Here is a 26683-nt window from a genome sequence, read left to right as displayed (position 1 = left end):
GTCAATTTAAAATATTTTGCAGAATATTCTTCATCCCTCCCCTGAGTAGCACCCCTCCTCCCTCTGACTGGTTAAACCTGAAATCATTTCTGTAGCAGCCTTTTGAGTTGCGACTTGACAGTCTCACTGAATCTATGTCATTCACACCTCATTCAGTCACCAATTACATTGTTGAACCCATCCTCTGCTCTTTGTGCAGAAACCCACTTCCCATTCAGGGTCCGTAACCTCTTTAAAGTGACCCTTTATTTCCTCTATTGTTTCATTGAATTAAACAGTACCATCATACAACAGACAAACAATGGTGAATGTAGGCTTCTCGCGAGTTTGAACTGGAGGCTCAAAGCTCGTGATGGGTTTCTGTGTGTATCAGGCAGAATTAACCAAAAAAGTGCCTTTTTCATTGTCCCAAAATTATTTTATTGTTTCTCCATTTGGAAACAACTTAATTGCTTTATTATCTTTGCTGAACATTTTTACATGTTATTCACCAATATTTGCTGGGATTTGGGTTCCACAGGGTCCAGCCAGCTATTGCTAGCTCCCCCCAACTAAACCCCGCACCACTAGACCCCGCCCTCCCACCTGACTAGACCCCACATCCCCACCCGACTAGACCCCACCAGACTGGACACCGCATCCCCACCCAACTAAACCCTGCACTCCCACCCGACTAAACCCCGCACCACTAGACCCCGCCCTCCCACCTGACTAGACCCTGCATCCCCACCCGACTAGACCCCACCAGACTGGACACTGCATCCCCACCCAACTAAACCCTGCACTCCCACCCGACTAAACCCCGCACCACTAGACCCCGCCCTCCCACTCGACTAGACCCCACACAATACCCCACACTTGCACCCTACTACATGCCCCAGTAAATTGAAAACAATTTCACAACACCAAGTTATAGTCCAACAAATTTATTTTAAATTCCACAAGCTTTCAGAGGCTTCCTCCTTCCTCAGGTGAACGGTGTGGAAATGGTATTGAATTTAAGATCCTTATCCTCGCTTTCAAATCTCTCCAAAGCCTAACCACAGCTGACCCCAGCAAACTGCTCCAGGTGCACATCCAGACCTCGAACACCAGCTTACTGCAAGTTCCTGGTTCCCTCTTATCTACCATGAGTTGCCACATCAGCCTCCTGCTTCAAAATTCATCCAAAAACTCTCACTCTGGTTTCAGGCCCTCCCCCTACATTTCTCTAAGGAAGAGTCTTACACCCAAAATGTTAACCTGTCTTTTCCTTTACTGTGTATTTCCAGAATTTTCTGTTTTGTCCCTAATGTTTTTACATTCCTTCTCTACCTGCTGCTTGTATAACCCTCTTTTTGTGCCCTGCCCTGTAATCACTCTCAGAGATCTGTAATCACCAGGCATTGTTCTGTGACGATATATGCGGTGCTTTTATGAAAACCTTCACACACCTGATGAAGGAGGAAATCTCCGAAAGCTTGTGATTTTCAAATAAAACTGTTGGACTATAACCTGGTGTTGTAAGATTCCTTACATTTACCAGAATAGTGCTGGAGAAATTTGTTGTGGTGGCTGAATGAGACACCAGCCAATCAGTGAACTTCTAACAGAAATTCCCAGCAGGAAGTGAAAGTAAAACACAGCCTGTTAGTAGTCAGAGAGCGAGCGAACATAATCATCGTACTGAGTGACTCCTCCAGCCACCCACGGAAGCTTCTATCTAGGCCATGGACACAGCAGAGGATCTACACACTGCTCCCCAGGTGGTCTGTGATCTTGCAGGTAAAACTGGTAATGGCAGTCAGGGGCCAGGGTGTGACAATGAGAGAGACAACTGTCTCACAGACACCCACTGCTCTCTCTTTCTCTAAGTCTGTGACGTGTGGCCGGTTTTGATCAAAGCTTTCAGTTTAAATAATAGAGAAACAGAAACTGCTGAACACAAGCAGCAGAATCATCAGTATCTGAAAGAGAAAAGACTGGCTCACGTTTGGGGAAAAGACTGGTTCATGTTTGGGGAAAAGACTGGTTCACATTTGGGGAAAAGACTGGTTCATGTTTGGGGAAAAGACTGGTTCACATTTGGGGAAAAGACTGGTTCACGTTTGGGGAAAAGACTGGCTCACGTTTGGGTGCAGATCCTTCATCAGAACTTACTTTCTGTTTGAAACGCTCCAGTATTTACTTTGTTCAAATTTTGTACTAACTTTGTCTCCTTTTCTGCCTCCATCTCTTTCCTACCCCCTTATTTTAAGGGTCTATATTTACATAGAGTTACATAGAAACAGGCCGTTCAGCCCAACCAGTCCATGTTGGTGTTTATCCAGACCAGCAGTGTCCTAATCCCATGTCCCTGCCCTGTTCCCATATCCCTTTATCCCCTTTTCCTTTACCCACCTATTTGACCCATTTTTAAATGTTGATGTGATCTTTGCTTCAATCATTAACTGTGGTGAATTCCACAGCCTCACAACTCTCTGTGTAAAAAACATTTCTCCTGTTCTCTGTCCTAACTCTCTTACATTTAATCTCATACTGTGTCCCCTTATTCTAGACTCTCAATCACTGGAGACAGTCTTTTTCTAACTACTCTGTCCACTCCCTTCATAATTTTAAACCTTCTCTGTCAAATCACCTCTTAATCTCCTCTGTTCTAAAGAAAACAGCCCCAATTTCTCAAGTCTTTCTTTGTGTTTGTATTCCCTCAGACCAGGCAGCATCTTAGTAAATCTGCACTGTACCCTCTCCTTTGCCTCAATATCCTTCCTATGATGTGGAGCCCAAACTGCACACAGTCCTCTAACTGTGATCTCACTAAGGTTTTATGTAGATTCATCATTATATCTCGACTCTTATATTCTATATCTCTTGCCATAAAGCCCAGGATTCCATTAGCTTTTTATGGCCATATCCACTTGAGGGGCTGCTTTTAATGTCTCGTGACCCTGAACCCCCAAATCCCTCTGCTCCCCAACATCCCTCAGCTCTCCCCCATTCAAAGTGTAATTATTACTTTAAATTTTTTAACAAAATGTACCACCTCCCACTGATGGACATTGAATTCCATCTGCAACTTTTTTGCCCATTCCACCATCTTGGTATCAGCTGTGGCTCAGTGGGTTGCACTCTTGCTTCTGAGTCAGAAGGTTATGGGTTCAAGTCCCACTCCAGGGGCTTGAACATAAAATCCAAGCTGGCATGCTTTTTACCGAGGGAGTGCTGCACTTTCAGAGGTGCTGAATTCCAAATCAGATGTTAAACTGAGATCTATCTACCCTCTCAGGTGAACATAAAAGATCCCACAACCACTATTTTTCCACACCATTCACCTGAGGAAGGAGGAAGCCTCCGAAAGCTTGTGAAATTTAAAATAAATTTGTTGGACTACAACTTGGTGTTGTAAAATTGTTTACAATTTTGAAGACGAGCAGGGGAGTTCTCCCCGGTATCCTTCCTAATATTTATTCCTCAACCAACATCACTAAAACAGATTATCTGGTCATTTATCCCATTGCTGTTTGTGGGACCTTGCTGTGCTTAAATTGGCTGATGCGTTTCCTATATTACAACAGTGACTATGCTTGAGAAGTATTTTGTTGGCTGTAAAGCGCTTTGGGCCATCCTGAGGTCCTGAAAGGCGCTGTATAACTCTGCTATTCAAGAAAGGAGGGAAGGAAAAAACAGGGAACTAGAGGCCAGTTAGCCTGACATTAGTCATCGGGAAAATGCTGGAATCTATTATTAAGGATGTAGTAACAGGGCACTTAGAAAATCATAATATGATTAGGCAGAGTCAACATGGTTTTATGAAAGGGAAATAGTGTTTGACAAATCTATTATAGTTTTTTGAGAGTGTAACTAGTAGGGTAGATAAGAGGGAGCCAGTGGATGTCTATATTTGGATTTTCAAAAGGCATTCGATAAGGTGCCACATAAGAGGTTGTTACACAAGATAAGAGCTCATGGGATTGGGGGTAACATGGATTGAGAATTGGTTAATGGACAGAAAAGAGAGTAGAAATAAATGGGTTATTTTCAGGTTGGCAGGCTGTAACTAGTGGGGTGCCGCAGGGATCAGTGCTTGGGCCTCAGCTATTTACAATCTATATTAGTGAGTTAGATGAAGGGACCGAGCGTAATGTATCCAAGTTTGCTGATGATACGAAGCTAGGTGGGAAAGTAAGCTGTGAGGAGGACACAAAGAGTCTGCAAAGGGATAGAGACAGGTTAAGTGAGTGGGCAAGAAGGTGGCAGATGGAATATAATGTGGGGGAATGTGAAGTTATTCACTTTGGTAAGAAAAATAGAAAAATTGAATATATTTTAAATGGTGAGAAACTATTAAATGTTGGTGTTCAGAAAGATTTAGGTGTCCTACAGGAAACACAGCAAATTAACATGCAGGTACAGCAAGCAATTAGGAAGGTAAATGGTATGTTGGCCTTTATTGCAAGGGGGTTGGAGTACAAGAGTAAGGAAGTCTTGCTACAATTGTTACAGGAGTTTGGTGAGACCTCACCTGGAGTACTGTGTACAGTTTTGGTCTCCTTATCTAAGGAAGGATATACTTGCCTTAGAGGTATTGCAATGAAGATTCACTAGATTAATTCCTGGGATGAGAGGGTTGTCCTATGAGGAAAGATTGAGTAGAATGGGCCTATACTCTCTGGAGTTTAGAAGAATGAGAGGTGATCTCATTGAAACATATAAGATTATGAGGGGGCTTGACAGGGTAGATGCTGAGAGGATGTTTCCCCTGGCTGGAGAGTCTAGAACAAGGGGATATAGACTCAGGATAAGGGGTTGGACATTTAGGACTGAGATGGGGAGGAATTTCTTCACTTAGAGGGTTGTGAATCTTTGGAATTCTCTACCCCAGAGGGCTGTGGATACTGGGTCATTGAGTTTATTCAAGACTGAGATCGATAGATTTTTGGACTCTAGGGGAATCAAGGGATATGGGGATCGGGCGGGAAAGTGGAGTTGAAGTCGAAAATCAGCCATGATCTGATTGAATGGGGGAGCAGGCTTGAGGGGCCGAATGGCCAACTCCTGCTCCTATTTCTTATATTCTTTATGTTTTTATACAAATGCAAGTTCTTTATTTCTTTTTCTTATCAATAGCCCCATGAAACTTCCTTTCATCCTCAGTTTTTTTTTACAATGCCTCCTATTTTAGTGTCATCTGCAAATTTGGAGCCCACTCCCTCTACCCTATATCCAAATCATTGATGTATACAGTGAACAGAAAGGATCCCAGAACAGAACCCTGTGGGACACCACTACCCACTTCCACCCACTGAGAAACTGCCCGTAACTCTCCCTTTCCCCCCTTCGAACCAGTTTTTAATCCAATTTACCAACCCTCCCCCAATTCCATACCCCTTAATCTTCTCCAATTTTCACCCTATTCTCTATGTCTATAGTCCCCATCCATGTGCGCTCCTTGCCTTACCTTAAATAAGGGGGCTGCAAGTACTCTTCTTACTCTAGAATCCGAGTGCGAGAGACAATGTGTGAATATGGTCAAGGTCTTATCCCCACACTTAGGGGAAGCATTTACTTTAAGATGGATGACAAGAAGCCACCCGTCCTACAGCATTGTGCCCAGGTCCCTGATCGCTGTCCAGTGACTCCTGCTGGAAAAGGCACGTGTGAGAATGTTGGGGGAGAGCAGGTGTGAGAATGTTGGGGGAGAGCAGGTGTGAGAATGTTGGGGGAGAGCAGGTGTGTGAATGTTGGGGGAGAGCAGGTGTGTGAATGTTGGGGGAGAGCAGGTGTGTGAATGTTGGGGGAGAGCAGGTTTGTGAATGTTGGGGGAGAGCAGGTGTGAGAATGTTGGGGGAGAGCAGGTGTGAGAATGTTGGGGGAGAGCAGGTGTGAGAATGTTGGGGGAGAGCAGGTGTGTGAATGTTGGGGGAGAGCAGGTGTGAGAATGTTGGGAGAGAGCAGGTGTGAGAATGTTGGGGGAGAGCAGGTGTGTGAATGTTGGGGGAGAGCAGGTGTGTGAATGTTGGGGGAGAGCAGGTGTGAGAATGTTGGGAGAGAGCAGGTGTGAGAATGTTGGGGGAGAGCAGGTGTGTGAATGTTGGGGGAGAGCAGGTGTGAGAATGTTGGGGGAGAGCAGGTGTGAGAATGTTGGGGGAGAGCAGGTTTGTGAATGTTGGGGGAGAGCAGGTGTGAGAATGTTGGGGGAGAGCAGGTGTGAGAATGTTGGGAGAGAGCAGGTGTGAGAATGTTGGGGGAGAGCTGGTGTGAGAATGTTGGGGGAGAGCAGGTGTGTGAATGTTGGGGGAGAGCAGGTGTGTGAATGTTGGGGGAGAGCAGGTTTGTGAATGTTGGGGGAGAGCAGGTGTGAGAATGTTGGGGGAGAGCAGGTGTGAGAATGTTGGGAGAGAGCAGGTGTGAGAATGTTGGGGGAGAGCAGGTGTGAGAATGTTGGGGGAGAGCAGGTGTGAGAATGTTGGGAGAGAGCAGGTGTGAGAATGTTGGGGGAGAGCAGGTTTGTGAATGTTGGGGGAGAGCAGGTGTGAGAATGTTGGGGGAGAGCAGGTTTGTGAATGTTGGGGGAGAGCAGGTGTGAGAATGTTGGGGGAGAGCAGGTGTGAGAATGTTGGGGGAGAGCAGGTGTGAGAATGTTGGGGGAGAGCAGGTGTGAGAATGTTGGGAGAGAGCAGGTGTGAGAATGTTGGGAGAGAGCAGGTGTGAGAATGTTGGGAGAGAGCAGGTGTGAGAATGTTGGGGGAGAGCAGGTGTGAGAATGTTGGGGAAGAGCAGGTGTGAGAATGTTGGGGGAGAGCAGGTGTGAGAATGTTGGGGGAGAGCAGGTGTGAGAATGTTGGGAGAGAGCAGGTGTGAGAATGTTGGGAGAGAGCAGGTGTGAGAATGTTGGGGGAGAGCAGGTGTGAGAATGTTGGGGAAGAGCAGGTGTGAGAATGTTGGGAGAGAGCAGGTGTGAGAATGTTGGGGGAGAGCAGGTTTGTGAATGTTGGGGGAGAGCAGGTGTGAGAATGTTGGGAGAGAGCAGGTGTGAGAATGTTGGGGGAGAGCAGGTTTGTGAATGTTGGGGGAGAGCAGGTGTGAGAATGTTGGGGGAGAGCAGGTGTGAGAATGTTGGGAGAGAGCAGGTGTGAGAATGTTGGGGGAGAGCAGGTGTGAGAATGTTGGGAGAGAGCAGGTGTGAGAATGTTGGGGGCGAGCAGGTGTGAGAATGTTGGGGGAGAGCAGGTGTGTGAATGTTGGGGGAGAGCAGGTGTGAGAATGTTGGGAGAGAGCAGGTGTGAGAATGTTGGGGGAGAGCAGGTGTGTGAATGTTGGGGGAGAGCAGGTGTGAGAATGTTGGGGGAGAGCAGGTGTGAGAATGTTGGGGGAGAGCTGGTGTGTGAATGATGGGGGAGAGCAGGTGTGAGAATGTTGGGGGAGAGCAGGTGTGAGAATGTTGGGGGAGAGCAGGTGTGAGAATGTTGGGGGAGAGCAGGTGTCTGAATGTTGGGAGAGAGCAGGTGTGAGAATGTTGGGAGAGAGCAGGTGTGAGAATGTTGGGAGAGAGCTGGTGTGAGAATGTTGGGAGAGAGCAGGTGTGTGAATGTTGGGGGAGAGCAGGTGTGAGAATGTTGGGGGAGAGCAGGTGTGAGAATGTTGGGGGAGAGCAGGTGTGTGAATGTTGGGGGAGAGCAGGTGTGAGAATGTTGGGGGAGAGCAGGTGTGATAATGTTGGGGGAGAGCAGGTGTGAGAATGTTGGGGGAGAGCAGGTTTGTGAATGTTGGGGGAGAGCAGGTGTGAGAATGTTGGGGGAGAGCAGGTGTGAGAATGTTGGGGGAGAGCAGGTGTGAGAATGTTGGGAGAGAGCAGGTGTGAGAATGTTGGGAGAGAGCAGGTGTGAGAATGTTGGGAGAGAGCAGGTGTGAGAATGTTGGGGGAGAGCAGGTGTGAGAATGTTGGGAGAGAGCAGGTGTGAGAATGTTGGGGGAGAGCAGGTGTGTGAATGTTGGGGGCGAGCAGGTGTGAGAATGTTGGGGGAGAGCAGGTGTTAGAATGTTGGGAGAGAGCAGGTGTGAGAATGTTGGGGGAGAGCAGGTTTGTGAATGTTGGGGGAGAGCAGGTGTGTGAATGTTGGGGGAGAGCAGGTGTGAGAATGTTGGGGGAGAGCAGGTGTGAGAATGTTGGGAGAGAGCAGGTGTGAGAATGTTGGGGGAGAGCAGGTGTGTGAATGTTGGGGGCGAGCAGGTGTGAGAATGTTGGGGGAGAGCAGGTGTTAGAATGTTGGGAGAGAGCAGGTGTGAGAATGTTGGGGGAGAGCAGGTTTGTGAATGTTGGGGGAGAGCAGGTGTGTGAATGTTGGGGGAGAGCAGGTGTGAGAATGTTGGGGGAGAGCAGGTGTGAGAATGTTGGGAGAGAGCAGGTGTGAGAATGTTGGGGGAGAGCAGGTGTGTGAATGTTGGGGGAGAGCAGGTGTGAGAATGTTGGGAGAGAGCAGGTGTGAGAATGTTGGGGGAGAGCAGGTGTGTGAATGTTGGGGGAGAGCAGGTGTGAGAATGTTGGGGGAGAGCAGGTGTGAGAATGTTGGGGGAGAGCTGGTGTGTGAATGATGGAGGAGAGCAGGTGTGAGAATGTTGGGGGAGAGCAGGTGTGAGAATGTTGGGGGAGAGCAGGTGTGAGAATGTTGGGAGAGAGCAGGTGTCTGAATGTTGGGAGAGAGCAGGTGTGAGAATGTTGGGAGAGAGCAGGTGTGAGAATGTTGGGGGAGAGCAGGTGTGAGAATGTTGGGGGAGAGCAGGTGTGTGAATGTTGGGGGAGAGCAGGTGTGAGAATGTTGGGGGAGAGCAGGTGTGTGAATGTTGGGGGAGAGCTGGTGTGTGAATGTTGGGAGAGAGCAGGTGTGAGAATGTTGGGAGAGAGCAGGTGTGTGAATGTTGGGGGAGAGCAGGTGTGTGAATGTTGGGAGAGAGCAGGTGTGAGAATGTTGGGAGAGAGCAGGTGTGAGAATGTTGGGGGAGAGCAGGTGTGAGAATGTTGGGGGAGAGCAGGTGTGAGAATGTTGGGGGAGAGCAGGTGTGTGAATGTTGGGGGAGAGCAGGTGTGAGAATGTTGGGGGAGAGCAGGTGTGAGAATGTTGGGGGAGAGCTGGTGTGTGAATGTTGGGGGAGAGCAGGTGTGTGAATGTTGGGGGAGAGCAGGTGTGAGAATGTTGGGGGAGAGCAGGTGTGTGAATGTTGGGGGAGAGCAGGTGTGTGAATGTTGGGAGAGAGCAGGTGTGAGAATGTTGGGAGAGAGCAGGTGTGTGAATGTTGGGGGAGAGCAGGTGTGTGAATGTTGGGAGAGAGCAGGTGTGAGAATGTTGGGAGAGAGCAGGTGTGAGAATGTTGGGGGAGAGCAGGTGTGAGAATGTTGGGGGAGAGCAGGTGTGAGAATGTTGGGGGAGAGCAGGTGTGAGAATGTTGGGGGAGAGCTGGTGTGTGAATGTTGGGGGAGAGCAGGTGTGTGAATGTTGGGGGAGAGCAGGTGTGAGAATGTTGGGGGAGAGCAGGTGTGTGAATGTTGGGGGAGAGCAGGTTTGTGAATGTTGGGGGAGAGCAGGTGTGAGAATGTTGGGGGAGAGCTGGTGTGTGAATGTTGGGGGAGAGCAGGTGTGTGAATGTTGGGGGAGAGCAGGTTTGTGAATGTTGGGGGAGAGCAGGTGTGAGAATGTTGGGAGAGAGCAGGTGTGTGAATGTTGGGGGAGAGCAGGTGTGAGAATGTTGGGGGAGAGCAGGTGTGAGAATGTTGGGGGAGAGCAGGTGTGAGAATGTTGGGGGAGAGCAGGTGTGAGAATGTTGGGGGAGAGCAGGTGTGTGAATGTTGGGGGAGAGCAGGTGTGAGAATGTTGGGGGAGAGCAGGTGTGAGAATGTTGGGGGAGAGCTGGTGTGTGAATGTTGGGGGAGAGCAGGTGTGTGAATGTTGGGGGAGAGCAGGTGTGAGAATGTTGGGGGAGAGCAGGTGTGAGAATGTTGGGGGAGAGCAGGTGTGTGAATGTTGGGGGAGAGCAGGTGTGTGAATGTTGGGGGAGAGCAGGTGTGAGAATGTTGGGAGAGAGCAGGTGTGAGAATGTGGGGGGAGAGCAGGTGTGAGAATGTTGGGGGAGAGCAGGTGTGAGAATGTTGGGGGAGAGCAGGTGTGTGAATGTTGGGGGAGAGCAGGTGTGAGAATGTTGGGGGCGAGCAGGTGTGAGAATGTTGGGAGAGAGCTGGTGTGAGAATGTTGGGGGCGAGCAGGTGTGAGAATGTTGGGGGCGAGCAGGTGTGAGAATGTTGGGAGAGAGCTGGTGTGAGAATGTTGGGGGCGAGCAGGTGTGTGAATGTTGGGGGAGAGCAGGTGTGAGAATGTTGGGGGCGAGCAGGTGTGAGAATGTTGGGAGAGAGCTGGTGTGAGAATGTTGGGGGCGAGCAGGTGTGTGAATGTTGGGGGAGAGCAGGTGTGAGAATGTTGGGGGAGAGCAGGTGTGAGAATGTTGGGAGAGAGCTGGTGTGAGAATGTTGGGGGCGAGCAGGTGTGTGAATGTTGGGGGAGAGCAGGTGTGAGAATGTTGGGAGAGAGCAGGTGTGAGAATGTTGGGAGAGAGCAGGTGTGAGAATGTTGGGAGAGAGCTGGTGTGAGAATGTTGGGGGCGAGCAGGTGTGAGAATGTTGGGGGAGAGCAGGTGTGAGAATGTTGGGGGAGAGCAGGTGTGTGAATGTTCGGGGAGAGCAGGTGTGAGAATGTTGGGGGCGAGCAGGTGTGTGAATGTTGGTGGAGAGCAGGTGTGAGAATGTTGGGGGAGAGCAGGTGTGAGAATGTTGGGGGAGAGCAGGTGTGAGAATGTTGGGGGAGAGCAGGTGTGTGAATGTTGGGGGAGAGCAGGTGTGAGAATGTTGGGGGAGAGCAGGTTTGAGAATGTTGGGGGAGAGCAGGTGTGAGAATGTTGGGGGAGAGCAGGTTTGTGAATGTTGGGAGAGAGCAGGTGTGAGAATGTTGGGGGAGAGCAGGTGTGAGAATGTTGGGGGAGAGCAGGTGTGTGAATGTTGGGGGAGAGCAGGTGTGAGAATGTTGGGGGAGAGCAGGTGTGAGAATGTTGGGGGACTGCAGGTTTGTGAATGTTGGGAGAGAGCAGATGTGAGAATGTTGGGGGAGAGCAGGTGTGAGAATGTTGGGGGAGAGCAGGTGTGTGAATGTTGGGGGAGAGCAGGTGTGAGAATGTTGGGGGAGAGCTGGTGTGAGAATGTTGGGGGAGAGCAGGTGTGTGAATGTTGGGGGAGAGCAGGTTTGTGAATGTTGGGGGAGAGCAGGTGTGAGAATGTTGGGGGAGAGCAGGTGTGAGAATGTTGGGAGAGAGCAGGTGTGAGAATGTTGGGGGAGAGCAGGTGTGAGAATGTTGGGGGAGAGCAGGTGTGAGAATGTTGGGAGAGAGCAGGTGTGAGAATGTTGGGGGAGAGCAGGTGTGAGAATGTTGGGGGAGAGCAGGTGTGAGAATGTTGGGAGAGAGCAGGTGTGAGAATGTTGGGGGCGAGCAGGTGTGAGAATGTTGGGGGCGAGCAGGTTTGTGAATGTTGGGGGAGAGCAGGTGTGTGAATGTTGGGGGCGAGCAGGTGTGAGAATGTTGGGGGAGAGCAGGTGTGAGAATGTTGGGAGAGAGCAGGTGTGTGAATGTTGGGGGAGAGCAGGTGTGAGAATGTTGGGGGAGAGCAGGTGTGTGAATGTTGGGGGCGAGCAGGTGTGAGAATGTTGGGGGAGAGCAGGTGTGAGAATGTTGGGAGAGAGCAGGTGTGTGAATGTTGGGGGAGAGCAGGTGTGTGAATGTTGGGGGAGAGCAGGTGTGAGAATGTTGGGGGAGAGCAGGTGTGAGAATGTTGGGGGAGAGCAGGTGTGAGAATGTTGGGGGAGAGCAGGTGTGAGAATGTTGGGGGAGAGCAGGTGTGTGAATGTTGGGGGAGAGCAGGTGTGAGAATGTTGGGGGAGAGCAGGTGTGAGAATGTTGGGAGAGAGCAGGTGTGAGAATGTTGGGGGAGAGCAGGTGTGTGAATGTTGGGAGAGAGCAGGTGTGAGAATGTTGGGGGAGAGCAGGTGTGTGAATGTTGGGAGAGAGCAGGTGTGAGAATGTTGGGAGAGAGCAGGTGTGAGAATGTTGGGGGAGAGCAGGTGTGAGAATGCTGGGGGAGAGCAGGTGTGAGAATGTTGGGAGAGAGCAGGTGTGAGAATGTTGGGGGAGAGCAGGTGTGTGAATGTTGGGAGAGAGCAGGTGTGAGAATGTTGGGGGAGAGCAGGTGTGAGAATGTTGGGGGAGAGCAGGTGTGTGAATGTTGGGAGAGAGCAGGTGTGAGAATGTTGGGGGAGAGCAGGTGTGAGAATGTTGGGGGAGAGCAGGTGTGAGAATGTTGGGGGAGAGCAGGTGTGAGAATGTTGGGGAAGTGCAGGTGTGTGAATGTTGGGGGAGAGCAGGTGTGAGAATGTTGGGGGAGAGCAGGTGTGTGAATGTTGGGGGAGAGCAGGTGTGTGAATGTTGGGGGAGAGCTGGTGTGAGAATGTTGGGGGAGAGCTGGTGTGAGAATGTTGGGGGAGAGCAGGTGTGTGAATGTTGGGGGAGAGCAGGTGTGTGAATGTTGGGGGAGAGCAGGTGTGAGAATGTTGGGGGAGAGCAGGTGTGAGAATGTTGGGGGCGAGCAGGTGTGAGAATGTTGGGGGAGAGCAGGTGTGTGAATGTTGGGGGAGAGCTGGTGTGTGAATGTTGGGAGAGAGCAGGTGTGTGAATGTTGGGGGAGAGCAGGTGTGTGAATGTTTGGGGAGAGCAGGTGTGAGAATGTTGGGAGAGAGCAGGTGTGTGAATGTTGGGGGAGAGCAGGTGTGTGAATGTTGGGGGAGAGCAGGTGTGAGAATGTTGGGAGAGAGCAGGTGTGTGAATGTTGGGGGAGAGCAGGTGTGAGAATGTTGGGGGAGAGCAGGTTTGTGAAGGTTGGGGGAGAGCAGGTGTGAGAATGTTGGGGGAGAGCAGGTGTGAGAATGTTGGGGGAGAGCAGGTGTGTGAATGTTGGGGGAGAGCAGGTGTGAGAATGTTGGCGGAGAGCAGGTGTGAGAATGTTGGGGGAGAGCTGGTGTGTGAATGTTGGGGGAGAGCAGGTGTGTGAATGTTGGGGGAGAGCAGGTGTGAGAATGTTGGGGGAGAGCAGGTGTGTGAATGTTGGGGGAGAGCAGGTTTGTGAATGTTGGGGGAGAGCAGGTGTGAGAATGTTGGGGGAGAGCTGGTGTGTGAATGTTGGGGGAGAGCAGGTGTGTGAATGTTGGGGGAGAGCAGGTTTGTGAATGTTGGGGGAGAGCAGGTGTGAGAATGTTGGGAGAGAGCAGGTGTGTGAATGTTGGGGGAGAGCAGGTGTGAGAATGTTGGGGGAGAGCAGGTGTGAGAATGTTGGGGGAGAGCAGGTGTGAGAATGTTGGGGGAGAGCAGGTGTGAGAATGTTGGGGGAGAGCAGGTGTGTGAATGTTGGGGGAGAGCAGGTGTGAGAATGTTGGGGGAGAGCAGGTGTGAGAATGTTGGGGGAGAGCTGGTGTGTGAATGTTGGGGGAGAGCAGGTGTGTGAATGTTGGGGGAGAGCAGGTGTGAGAATGTTGGGGGAGAGCAGGTGTGAGAATGTTGGGGGAGAGCAGGTGTGTGAATGTTGGGGGAGAGCAGGTGTGTGAATGTTGGGGGAGAGCAGGTGTGAGAATGTTGGGAGAGAGCAGGTGTGAGAATGTGGGGGGAGAGCAGGTGTGAGAATGTTGGGGGAGAGCAGGTGTGAGAATGTTGGGGGAGAGCAGGTGTGAGAATGTTGGGGGAGAGCAGGTGTGTGAATGTTGGGGGAGAGCAGGTGTGAGAATGTTGGGGGCGAGCAGGTGTGAGAATGTTGGGAGAGAGCTGGTGTGAGAATGTTGGGGGCGAGCAGGTGTGAGAATGTTGGGGGCGAGCAGGTGTGAGAATGTTGGGAGAGAGCTGGTGTGAGAATGTTGGGGGCGAGCAGGTGTGTGAATGTTGGGGGAGAGCAGGTGTGAGAATGTTGGGGGCGAGCAGGTGTGAGAATGTTGGGAGAGAGCTGGTGTGAGAATGTTGGGGGCGAGCAGGTGTGTGAATGTTGGGGGAGAGCAGGTGTGAGAATGTTGGGGGAGAGCAGGTGTGAGAATGTTGGGAGAGAGCTGGTGTGAGAATGTTGGGGGCGAGCAGGTGTGTGAATGTTGGGGGAGAGCAGGTGTGTGAATGTTGGGGGAGAGCAGGTGTGAGAATGTTGGAGAAGAGCAGGTGTGAGAATGTTGGGAGAGAGCAGGTGTGAGAATGTTGGGAGAGAGCTGGTGTGAGAATGTTGGGGGCGAGCAGGTGTGTGAATGTTGGGGGAGAGCAGGTGTGAGAATGTTGGGGGCGAGCAGGTGTGTGAATGTTGGGGGAGAGCAGGTGTGAGAATGTTGGGGGAGAGCAGGTGTGAGAATGTTGGGGGCGAGCAGGTTTGTGAATGTTGGGGGAGAGCAGGTGTGAGAATGTTGGGGGAGAGCAGGTGTGAGAATGTTGGGGTAGAGCAGGTGTGAGAATGTTTGGGGAGAGCAGGTGTGTGAATGTTGGGGGCGAGCAGGTTTGTGAATGTTGGGGGAGAGCAGGTGTGAGAATGTTGGGGGAGAGCAGGTGTGAGAATGTTGGGGGAGAGCAGGTGTGAGAATGTTGGGGGAGAGCAGGTTTGTGAATGTTGGGGGAGTGCAGGTGTGAGAATGTTGGGGGAGAGCAGGTGTGAGAATGTTGGGGGAGAGCAGGTGTGTGAATGTTGGGGGAGAGCAGGTGTGAGAATGTTGGGGGAGAGCAAGTGTGAGAATGTTGGGGGAGAGCTGGTGTGAGAATGTTGGGGGAGAGCAGGTGTGAGAATGTTGGGGGAGAGCAGGTTTGTGAATGTTGGGAGAGAGCAGGTGTGAGAATGTTGGGGGAGAGCAGGTGTGTGAATGTTGGGGGAGAGCTGGTGTGTGAATGTTGGGGGAGAGCAGGTGTGTGAATGTTGGGGGAGAGCAGGTGTGAGAATGTTGGGAGAGAGCAGGTGTGAGAATGTTGGGAGGGAGCAGGTGTGTGAATGTTGGGGGTGAGCAGGTGTGTGAATGTTGGGGGAGAGCATGTGTGAGAATGTTGGGGGAGAGCAGGTGTGAGAATGTTGGGGGAGAGCAGGTGTGAGAATGTTGGGGGAGAGCAGGTGTGTGAATGTTGGGGGAGAGCAGGTGTGAGAATGTTGGGGGAGAGCAGGTGTGAGAATGTTGGGGGAGAGCAGGTGTGAGAATGTTGGGGGAGAGCAGGTGTGAGAATGTTGGGGGAGAGCAGGTGTGAGAATGTTGGGGGAGAGCAGGTGTGAGAATGTTGGGGGAGAGCAGGTGTGTGAATGTTGGGGGAGAGCAGGTGTGAGAATGTTGGGGGAGAGCAGGTGTGAGAATGTTGGGGGAGAGCAGGTGTGTGAATGTTGGGGGAGAGCAGGTGTGAGAATGTTGGGGGAGAGCAGGTGTGAGAATGTTGGGGGAGAGCAGGTGTGAGAATGTTGGGGGAGAGCAGGTGTGTGAATGTTGGGGGAGAGCAGGTGTGAGAATGTTGGGGGAGAGCAGGTGTGAGAATGTTGGGGGAGAGCAGGTGTGAGAATGTTGGGGGAGAGCAGGTGTGAGAATGTTTGGGGAGAGCAGGTGTGTGAATGTTGGGGGCGAGCAGGTTTGTGAATGTTGGGGGAGAGCAGGTGTGAGAATGTTGGGGGAGAGCAGGTGTGAGAATGTTGGGGGAGAGCAGGTGTGAGAATGTGAGAATGTTGGGGGAGAGCAGGTGTGAGAATGTTGGGGGAGAGCTGGTGTGAGAATGTGAGAATGTTGGGGGAGAGCAGGTGTGAGAATGTTGGGGGAGAGCAGGTGTGTGAATGTTGGGGGAGAGCAGGTGTGAGAATGTTGGGGGAGAGCTGGTGTGAGAATGTTGGGGGAGAGCAGGTGTGAGAATGTTGGGGGAGAGCAGGTGTGAGAATGTTGGGGGAGAGCTGGTGTGAGAATGTTGGGGGAGAGCAGGTGTGAGAATGTTGGGGGAGAGCAGGTGTGAGAATGTTGGGGGAGAGCAGGTTTGTGAATGTTGGGAGAGAGCAGGTGTGAGAATGTTGGGGGAGAGCAGGTGTGTGAATGTTGGGGGAGAGCTGGTGTGTGAATGTTGGGGGAGAGCAGGTGTGTGAATGTTGGGGGAGAGCAGGTGTGAGAATGTTGGGGGAGAGCAGGTGTGAGAATGTTGGGGGAGAGCAGGTGTGAGAATGTTGGGGGAGAGCAGGTGTGAGAATGTTGGGGGAGAGCAGGTGTGTGAATGTTGGGGGAGAGCAGGTGTGTGAATGTTGGGGGAGAGCAGGTGTGAGAATGTTAGGGGAGAGCAGGTGTGTGAATGTTGGGGGAGAGCAGGTGTGAGAATGTTGGGGGAGAGCAGGTGTGAGAATGTTGGGGGAGAGCAGGTGTGTGAATGTTGGGGGAGAGCAGGTGTGAGAATGTTGGGGGAGAGCTGGTGTGAGAATGTTGGGGGAGAGCAGGTGTGAGAATGTTGGGGGAGAGCAGGTGTGAGAATGTTGGGGGAGAGCAGGTGTGAGAATGTTGGGGGAGAGCAGGTGTGTGAATGTTGGGGGCGAGCAGGTTTGTGAATGTTGGTGGAGAGCAGGTGTGTGAATGTTGGGGGAGAGCAGGTCTGAGAATGTTGGGGGAGAGCAGGTGTGAGAATGTGAGAATGTTGGGGGAGAGCAGGTGTGAGAATGTTGGGGGAGAGCAGGTGTGAGAATGTTGGGGGAGAGCAGGTGTGTGAATGTTGGGGGCGAGCAGGTTTGTGAATGTTGGGGGAGAGCAGGTGTGTGAATGTTGGGGGAGAGCAGGTGTGAGAATGTTGGGGGAGAGCAGGTGTGAGAATGTTTGGGGAGAGCAGGTGTGTGAATGTTGGGGGAGAGCAGGTGTGAGAATGTTGGGGGAGAGCAGGTGTGTGAATGTTGGGGGAGAGCAGGTGTGAGAATGTTGGGGGAGAGCAGGTGTGAGAATGTTTGGGGAGAGCAGGTGTGTGAATGTTGGGGGAGTGCAGGTTTGTGAATGTTGGGGGAGAGCAGGTGTGAGAATGTTGGGGGAGAGCAGGTGTGTGAATGTTAGGGGAGAGCAGGTGTGAGAATGTTGGGGGAGAGCAGGTGTGAGAATGTTGGGGGAGAGCAGGTGTGAGAATGTTTGGGGAGAGCAGGTGTTTGAATGTTGGGGGCGAGCAGGTGTGTGAATGTTGGGGGAGAGCAGGTGTGAGAATGTTGGGGGAGAGCAGGTGTGAGAATGTTGGGGGAGAGCAGGTTTGTGAATGTTGGGGGAGAGCAGGTGTGAGAATGTTTGGGGCGAGCAGGTTTGTGAATGTTGGGGGAGAGCAGGTGTGAGAATGTTGGGGGAGAGCAGGTGTGAGAATGTTGGGGGAGAGCAGGTGTGAGAATGTTGGGGGAGAGCAGGTGTGAGAATGTTGGGGGAGAGCAGGTGTGTGAATGTTGGGGGAGAGCAGGTGTGTGAATGTTGGGGGAGAGCAGGTGTGTGAATGTTGGGGGAGAGCAGGTTTGTGAATGTTGGGGGAGAGCAGGTGTGTGAATGTTGGGAGAGAGCAGGTGTGTGAATGTTGGCAGAGAGCAGGTGTGAGAATGTTGGGGGAGAGCAGGTTTGTGAATGTTGGGGGAGAGCAGGTGTGAGAATGTTGGGGGCGAGCAGGTTTGTGAATGTTGGGGGAGAGCAGGTGTGAGAATGTTGGGGGCGAGCAGGTTTGTGAATGTTGGGGGAGAGCAGGTGTGAGAATGTTGGGGGCGAGCTGGTTTGTGAATGTTGGGGGAGAGCAGGTGTGAGAATGTTGGGGGAGAGCAGGTGTGAGAATGTTGGGGGAGAGCAGGTGTGAGAATGTTGGGGGAGAGCAGGTGTGTGAATGTTGGGGGAGAGCAGGTGTGAGAATGTTGGGGGAGAGCAGGTGTGAGAATGTTGGGGGAGAGCAGGTGTGAGAATGTTTGGGGAGAGCAGGTGTGTGAATGTTGGGGGCGAGCAGGTTTGTGAATGTTGGGGGAGAGCAGGTGTGAGAATGTTGGGGGAGAGCAGGTGTGAGAATGTTGGGGGAGAGCAGGTGTGAGAATGTTGGGAGAGAGCAGGTGTGAGAATGTTGGGGGAGAGCAGGTGTGAGAATGTTGGGGGAGAGCAGGTGTGAGAATGTTGGGGGAGAGCAGGTGTGAGAATGTTGGGGGAGAGCAGTTGTGAGAATGTTGGGGGAGAGCAGGTGTGAGAATGTTGGGGGAGAGCAGGTGTGTGAATGTTGGGGGAGAGCAGGTGTGTGAATGTTGGGGGAGAGCAGGTGTGTGAATGTTGGGGGAGAGCAGGTGTGAGAATGTTGGGGGAGAGCAGGTGTGAGAATGTTGGGGGAGAGCACGTGTGAGAATGTTGGGGGAGAGCAGGTGTGTGAATGTTGGGGGAGAGCAGGTGTGAGAATGTTGAGGGAGAGCACGTGTGAGAATGTTGGGGGCGAGCAGGTGTGTGAATGTTGGGGGAGAGCAGGTGTGAGAATGTTGGGGGAGAGCAGGTGTGAGAATGTTGGGGGAGAGCAGGTGTGAGAATGTTGGGGGAGAGCACGTGTGAGAATGTTGGGGGAGAGCAGGTGTGTGAATGTTGGGGGAGAGCAGGTGTGTGAATGTTGGGGGAGAGCAGGTGTGTGAATTTTGGGGGAGAGCAGGTTTGTGAATGTTGGGGGAGAGCAGGTGTCTGAATGTTGGGAGAGAGCAGGTGTGTGAATGTTGGCAGAGAGCAGGTGTGAGAATGTTGGGGGAGAGCAGGTTTGTGAATGTTGGGGGAGAGCTGGTTTGTGAATGTTGGGAGAGAGCAGTTGTGTGAATGTTGGGGGAGAGCAGGTTTGTGAATGTGGGGGGAGAGCAGGTGTGAGAATGTTGGGAGAGAGCAGGTGTGTGAATGTTGGGGGAGAGCAGGTGTGAGAATGTTGGGGGAGAGCAGGTGTGAGAATGTTGGGGGCGAGCAGCTTTGTGAATGTTGGGGGAGAGCAGGTGTGAGAATGTTGGGGGAGAGCAGGTGTGAGAATGTTGGTGGAGAGCAGGTGTGAGAATGTTGGGGGAGAGCAGGTGTGTGAATGTTGGGGGAGAGCAGGTGTGTGAATGTTGGGGGAGAGCAGGTGTGAGAATGTTGGGGGAGAGCAGGTGTGAGAATGTTGGGGGAGAGCAGGTGTGAGAATGTTGGGGGAGAGCAGGTGTGAGAATGTTGGGGGAGAGCAGGTGTGAGAATGTTGGGGGAGAGCAGGTGTGTGAATGTTGGGGGAGAGCAGGTGTGAGAATGTTGGGGGAGAGCAGGTGTGAGAATGTTGGGGGAGAGCAGGTGTGTGAATGTTGGGGGAGAGCAGGTGTGTGAATGTTGGGGGAGAGCAGGTGTGTGAATGTTGGGGGAGAGCAGGTGTGAGAATGTTGGGGGAGAGCAGGTGTGTGAATGTTGGGGGAGAGCAGGTGTGAGAATGTTGGGGGAGAGCAGGTGTGAGAATGTTGGGGGAGAGCAGGTGTGTGAATGTTGGGGGAGAGCAGGTGTGTGAATGTTGGGGGAGAGCAGGTGTGTGAATGTTGGGGGAGAGCAGGTTTGTGAATGTTGGAGGAGAGCAGGTGTGTGAATGTTGGGAGAGAGCAGGTGTGTGAATGTTGGCAGAGAGCAGGTGTGTGAATGTTGGGGGCGAGCAGGTTTGTGAATGTTGGGGGAGAGCAGGTGTGAGAATGTTGGGGGCGAGCAGGTTTGTGAATGTTGGGAGAGAGCAGGTGTGTGAATGTTGGGGGAGAGCAGGTTTGTGAATGTTGGGGGAGAGCAGGTGTGAGAATGTTGGGGGCGAGCAGGTTTGTGAATGTTGGGGGAGAGCAGGTGTGTGAATGTTGGGGGAGAGCAGGTGTGTGAATGTTGGGGGAGAGCAGGTGTGAGAATGTTGGGGGAGAGCAGGTGTGTGAATGTTGGGGGAGAGCAGGTGTGTGAATGTTGGGGGAGAGCAGGTGTGTGAATGTTGGGGGAGAGCAGGTGTGAGAATGTTGGGGGAGAGCAGGTTTGTGAATGTTGGGGGAGAGCAGGTGTGAGAATGTTGGGGGCGAGCAGGTTTGTGAATGTTGGGGGCGAGCAGCACTGGGGTCGTCCGTGGTGCCCAGAACCGTAGAGCAGCAAAAGTCACAGCCTATCGGAGTGGCAGGGAGCAAATGGTGAATAAAGGCAACTGATAATGTGTGAACAAAAGGAAAGAGGAGGAATGGAGTACATGGCAGGAATCGATCACATGAATTTATAACGAGGGTGATGCTTGGGGGCTCTAATGTAAGGACTGCTCTAGTGAGTGACAGCAGCAGATTTTAATCCAATTTCCTACCCTCCCCTGGTGAGTTCTTAATCTTGCTCAGGCAATCAGAGGGAAGCAGAAAATCTCTGGCTTGGTAGTTACCCCTTTCCCTCTCATGTCGCTCCCAGCAGCCTCTTACAAATTAGCACTAGGGTAGGACTTGGAGTAGGAGAACTTGAATGAATGAATATATAAACGGATTTCATGAATCTGTCTTCAGAGACCAGCAGTTCCGGGAATCTCCGAGCCAAAGCTTCGTGTGGACACATCACAGAATCCATGAACCTGAAAGCCTGGGCCAAGACCCGCCTGGAAATGGTGAGCTGCACATTCATTCTGTCTGTTGTGTCTAATTTCCTGCCTCCTCCCCTGAGGGTATTGACTTGTGCTGAGGATATCTCTCCCTGGGCACCGGCCACAGTCCAGTACCTCAACCCAATAGCCAAAGACCAGGCAACGGGGCTGACTTTGGGTCTCGTTATTGTCCCTCAGTGGGATGTTGGCGAGACCAAAATCGCTGTGTGTTACTTCACATCCCGGTCTCTCCTCACCGCCAGTTGGGAGCGAGTCGGGAAACAGTTATCCAGCAGGATACCACCTATGAGTTAAAATTGCCCGGGCATTTGGAACTCGCCCCTCCCCTGCCTGCCTGAATCCCGCTCCTGGTTAAAATTCCCCTCCTGTCTCTCTCTTTGATTCTGATTTTCTCTTATCATCCCTCTCTATTCTCCTTCCCCTTCTCCATTCGGTCAGTCACACAGATTCTGTCTCCTCAGGGCCTCCATACCTTTCCATGTCAGAGCTGTAACAAGGAATGGTCCTGGCAGGAGGTGAGGAGACTGACGCTCTTTACTGAACTGGAGACGGAATATTATGAGAAAAAACTGGCAGAACTAACCAAAGATGACACAACAGCCTACAAAAAGGTAATAGCTAACAGAGCCAACACAGGCATGATGGGCTGAATGGCCTCTTTCTGTGCTGTATAATTCTATGAGAGGGAAAGAAAGACACAGGGTATTGGGTGGTGTAATCAGTTAAAACACTGGTAGAGGTAAAAAATCTCCCCTTTCGCTGTCAGGGTGCAATGTAAAATGAGTTTGGACCCAGTGTTAACCCAATTCCAACTAGGCACAGACCCACAACAAAACCTCTGCCAATCCAGCACCAAACCGGCAATCTCAGGCAGGCTGCAACTTTTTTAAGATCACAAGGCTTCCATGTGATTTTACATCTAACGAGTGGTGTACCTGCCCTGGGAGTGTTTGATGGGACAGTGTAGAGGGAGCTTTACTCTGTATCTAACCCGTACTGTACCTGCCCTGCGAGTGTTTGATGGGACAGTGTAGAGGGAGCTTTACTCTGTATCTAACCCGTACTGTACCTGCCCTGGGAGTGTTTGATGGGACAGTGTAGAGGGAGCTTTACTCTGTATCTAACCTGTGCTGTACCTGCCCTGGGAGTTTTCGATGGGACAGTGTAGGGGGATTGTAGATTATGGATTCTGCCTCACCACTGTTCCTGGTCCATGTCCTAAGGTAAAAGCTCTTGGGCTTGACCCTGGCCATAGGTTGTTAACGCTCCTGTTTCACTGCATCTGTGAAAGGACAAAGGGAAAGGGGAGAGAACGGGTCAAATCATGACACCCCCTGAATGAGAATCAAAAGAAGCCTTTGATCTGGAGATCAGTATAAGACCAAGAGCGAAAGACTTCAACCTTCAGCAGTTTAAACCCCTTTCCCCCATTGGGTGAGAATGCTCCAACACCCGCCCCCAATCTGTCTCAGTCACTTTCCATTTACCCAAACTCCTTACACCGTGAAATAGCATCATCTGCTGACAGGCTGCTCCACTCAAATGGGCAACGGCACTCGGCTGCGGAGGAGATTGAAAATACAAGCTTGCATTAATACAGCACCAATCACATCTAACAAACTGCTTCTGAACTGTAGTCACGGCTTGTTATGTTAGCAAATACAGCAGTCAAATCCCACAAACAGCAAATGAGATTATTGGCCAGTGTCGATGTTTTTGGTTGAGGAGGAGCGTTGGGTGGTGTCAGCACTGATTATTCACTGAGGCTGGAGTGGGACAGCAACTCAAAACTTTCTGATTCCACAGTGAGAGTCGCACCAACCGAATGAAGGGGACACATGGAGCAGCAAGAGCAGGCTGTTGTAAAACACCGGCTGACCGGCTGAGTGCACCCGCTGACCGGCTGAGTGCACCCGCTGACCGCACCGTCTGACCGGCTGAGTGCACCGGCTGACCGACTGACCGGCTGAGTGCACCCGCTGACCGGCTGAGTGCACCGGCTGACCGACTGACCGCACCCACTGACCGGTTGAGTGCACCGACTGACCGGCTGACTGCACCGTCTGACCGGCTGAGTGCACCGACTGACCGGCTGACTGCACTGTCTGACCGGCTGACTGCACCAACTGACCGGCTGACTGCACTGTCTGACCGGCTGACTGTACCGACTGACCGGCTGACTGCGCTGAGTGCACCCACTGACCGGCTGACTGCACCGACTGACCGGCTGACTGCACCCACTGACCGTCTGACTGCACCCACTGACCGGCTGACTGCACCGACTGACCGGCTGACTGCACCCACTGACCGGCTGACTGCACCCACTGACCGGTTGACTGCACCCACTGACCGGCTGACTGGCTGACTGCACTGTCTGACCGGCTGACTGCACCGACTGACTGGCTGACTGCACTGTCTGACCGGCTGACTGCACCGACTGACTGGCTGACTGCACCGTCTGACCGGCTGACTGCACCGACTGACCAGCTGACTGCACCGACTGACCGGCTGACTGCACCGACTGACTGCACTGTCTGACCGGCTGACTGCACCGACTGACCGGCTGACTGCACCGACTGACTGCACTGTCTGACCGGCTGACTGCACCGACTGACCGGCTGACTGCACCGTCTGACCGGCTGACTGCACCGTCTGACCGGCTGACTGCACCGACTGACTGCACCGACTGACTGGCTGACTGCACTGTCTGACCGGCTGACTGCACCGACTGACCGGCTGACTGCACCGACTGACTGTCTGACTGCACTGTCTGACCGGCTGACTGCACCGACTGACTGGCTGACTGCACCGACTGACTGCACCGACTGACTGGCTGACTGCACTGTCTGACCGGCTGACTGCACTGTCTGACCGGCTGACTGCACCGACTGACCGGCTGACTGCACCGACTGACTGACTGGCTGACTGCACTGTCTGACCGGCTGACTGCACTGTCTGACCGGCTGACTGCACCCACTGACCGGCTGACTGCACCGGCTCGTGCTCAGACTTAGGAACAAGTCAGAATTTTTAAGGATGAAAAGAAAAACTGCAAATTTTGTAAATGCGCAGCAAGGTTGCCAGCATCTGAAAGAGAAAATTCAAATGAATGTTTTACTTGGGATCCTTTGTCACAACTTCACTCGTCTTTCCTCGATCAGATGCTGATAGAACTGCTGTGTATTTTTAGCATCTTATGATGGTTTTATTGCCATTTACTTTCTCACAAATGTGGCAGGTGGTCAGTTGGTGGCTGCAATGTGATCACATCACTCTGCAAATCTCTGCTGACATTAAGTTTTGCTTCAGACAACAGTGCACCTTTTTTCTTCATTTCCTCCCCCTTGCCCATGAAGGTGTTCATTCATTTTGGTGTACAGTTCCAGGGCTTCACACTGCCCTCTAGTATCTCATCCAAATGGGTACCATGGGTACGGTAGCATAGTGGTTATGCTTCTAGACTAGTAATCCTAGAGGCCTAGACTAATAATCCAGAGACATGAGTTCAAATCTCCACCATAACAGCTGGGGAATTTAAATTCAGTAAATTAAAAATTAAAAAATCTAGAATAAAAAGCTTGTATCAGTATTGGTGACTATGAAACTACTGGATTGTTGTAAAAACCCATCTGCTTCACTAATGTCCTTTAGTTTAGGAGACTTGCCATCCTAGCCTACATTAGGGTTATATGTGACTCAAGACCCACAGCAATGTGGTTGATTCTTAACTGTCCTCTGAAATGGTCTAGCCTCTCAAGGGCAATTAGGGATGGGCAATAAATGCTGGCCTTGCCAGCAATACCCACAACTCATGAATGAATTTTAAAAAAAAGTAGCCATCCTTCATGTTACAATGAATGTTAGCAGGTTGTTCAACCAGGGAGCTTCACAGCTCAACCACAAGAGTTAGCAATCTTCCTGCCAATTGAGCTGTACCCCCAACATGAGTCTGGATAAGTAGGATAATGGGGAAAAATAAATAAATGATTGTCACATAAGTTAATTTTCTCTTTCTCTCTCATGTCTGTTTAGTGCCCTGACTGTAATTTCCTTGTCCAGAGAGTGGACCTGGAGAGCCTGTGTGTGGAGTGCCTCTTCTGTTCCAAGGCAAGAGGGGAGCTCCATCAGTTCTGCTGGGACTGTATGAGAGAGTGGAAAAGCCCAGCCTCACACAGCAATAACTGTGGGAATGAATCCTGCACCATCACAGCAATGCTACTGTCCTGCCCAGTCATTGATGCCCCGGATATTGAGGTACACCAGTGCCCCATAGTTCGTGCTTGCCCCAACTGCGAGACCCTGGTCTCACACTGTTTAGATGGCTGCCCAGAAGTAGAGTGTCCCAACTGTTTTCATCTTTTTTGTTATCGTTGCTTGGGTATTGAAGGGTGTAACTATGCAGAAATTGTGGAACTGACTGATGACGACGATACAAATTGTGAGGATTGTTCTGAGGATTATGATGATCTCTCTGAATGTATTAGAGCTGGAAGACAGAAAATTACTGGCAAAAAGGACTACAAAATAAATCCTACCAACAAGCTGGACGAAGATCTGACAGAGGAAGGAGTAGCTGACAATAACCAGGGATTCATTTGAACTTGGCCTGCAGAGCAGCTTTGATACATGGGGTGGAGAGCTCCATCTTCTCCTCCCAATGATGGTCAAGGCTCAATGATAACTCCGGCCAGTAGAGCTTTAACCTGAATTCGGGTCAGACACTCCCCATTACAAACATCAGCAGCCTGAGCCCAAGCAACAATACTGACAGAGATAATATGAATTAAACCTTGCATTTATCACGACTCTCAAACACTCAAAGTGCTTCACATACAATGAATTATTTTTGAAGTGCATCAATTGTTGTTATGTAAGAAATACTCTCCATCTTAACATGATAGAATTCCTCATTAAGATGGAGAGTGAAGTAGTTGAATCCGAAACTAGGGTCCTGAATCTAAATAAAGGAAATTACAAAAGTATGAAGTGCGAGTTGGCTGTCATAGATTGGGGAACTTTACTAAAAGGGATGACGGTGGATAGGCAATGGCTAATATTTAAAGAACGTGTGCAGGAATTACAACAATTATTCATTCCCGTCTGGTGCAAAAATAAAACAGGAAAGGTGGCTCAACCGTGGCTTACAAAAGAAATTAGGGATGGTATTAGAATCAAAGAAGAGACATATAAAATTGCCAGAAAAAGCGGCAAGCCTGAGGATTGAGAGCAGATCAGAATTCAGCAAAGGAGGACAAAGAGATTGATTAAGAGGGGAAAATAGAGTATGAGAGTAAACTAGCAGGGAACATAAAAACTGACTGTAAAAGCTTCTATAAATATGTCAAGAGAAAAAGATTAGTGAAGACAAACGTAGGTCCGAAATGGGGGAAATTATAATGGGGAACAAAGAAATGGCAGAACAATTAAACACAAACTTTGGTTCTGTCTTCACAAAGGAGGACACAAATAACCTGCCAGAAATGTTAGGGAACCAAGGGTCTAGTGAAAGGGAGGAACTGAAGGAAACCAGTATTAGTAAAAAAATAGTGCTAGGAAAATTAATGAGGCTAAAGGCTGACAAATCCCCAGGGCCTGATAATCTACATCCCAGAGTACTAAAGGAAGTGGCCCTGGAAATAGTGGATGCATTGGTGATCATCTTCCAAAATTCTATAGACTCTGGAACAGTTCCTACAGATTGGAGGGTGGCAAATGTAACCCCACTATTTAAAAAAGGAGGAAGAGAAAAAACAGGGAATTACAGACCAGTTAGCCTAACATCAGTAGTGGGGAAAATGCTAGAGTCTATTATAAAAGATGTGATAACAGAACACGTGGAGGGCATTAACAGGATCGGACAAAGTCAGCATGGGTTTATGAAAGGGAAATCATGCTTAACAAATCTACTGGAGTTTTTTGAGGATGTAACTAGTAGAATAGATAAAGGAGAACCAGTGGATGTGGTGTATTTGGATTTTCAGAAGGCTTTTGATAAGGTCCCACACAAGAGGTTAGTGTGCAAAAG

At 50.9% G+C, this 26683-nt stretch overlaps 1 protein-coding gene across 1 annotated transcript; it reads left to right on the top strand.

Annotated features, from left to right (window-relative positions):
- Positions 1-1632: 1632 nt before the first annotated feature.
- On the top strand, positions 1633-26295 carry LOC137302562 (E3 ubiquitin-protein ligase RNF144A-like). Its single transcript, XM_067972305.1, has 4 exons — positions 1633-1764; positions 20564-20661; positions 21120-21269; positions 24691-26295. Exons 1-4 carry the CDS (start codon positions 1710-1712, stop codon positions 25255-25257), a joined length of 870 nt encoding a protein of 289 aa, XP_067828406.1. The 5' UTR covers positions 1633-1709; the 3' UTR covers positions 25258-26295.
- Positions 26296-26683: the final 388 nt, after the last annotated feature.

Source organism: Heptranchias perlo, chromosome 35, assembly GCF_035084215.1.
Source record: "Heptranchias perlo isolate sHepPer1 chromosome 35, sHepPer1.hap1, whole genome shotgun sequence".
NCBI lineage: Eukaryota > Metazoa > Chordata > Chondrichthyes > Hexanchiformes > Hexanchidae > Heptranchias > Heptranchias perlo.
Note: the sequence above shows the minus strand (reverse complement) of the source record. Positions and strands in the feature narration are given on the sequence as shown.

What these genes read in the sequence shown, in the direction of transcription:
- LOC137302562 (XM_067972305.1), top strand. Translation starts at nt 1,710, where the DNA reads ATGGACACAGCAGAGGATCTACACACTGCTCCCCAGGTGGTCTGTGAT. An exon ending in GGTGGTCTGTGATCTTGCAG is followed by an intron (nt 1,765 to 20,563) that starts GTAAAACTGGTA and finishes ATCTGTCTTCAG; the next exon opens with AGACCAGCAGTTCCGGGAAT. An exon ending in CCAAGACCCGCCTGGAAATG is followed by an intron (nt 20,662 to 21,119) that starts GTGAGCTGCACA and finishes CTGTCTCCTCAG; the next exon opens with GGCCTCCATACCTTTCCATG.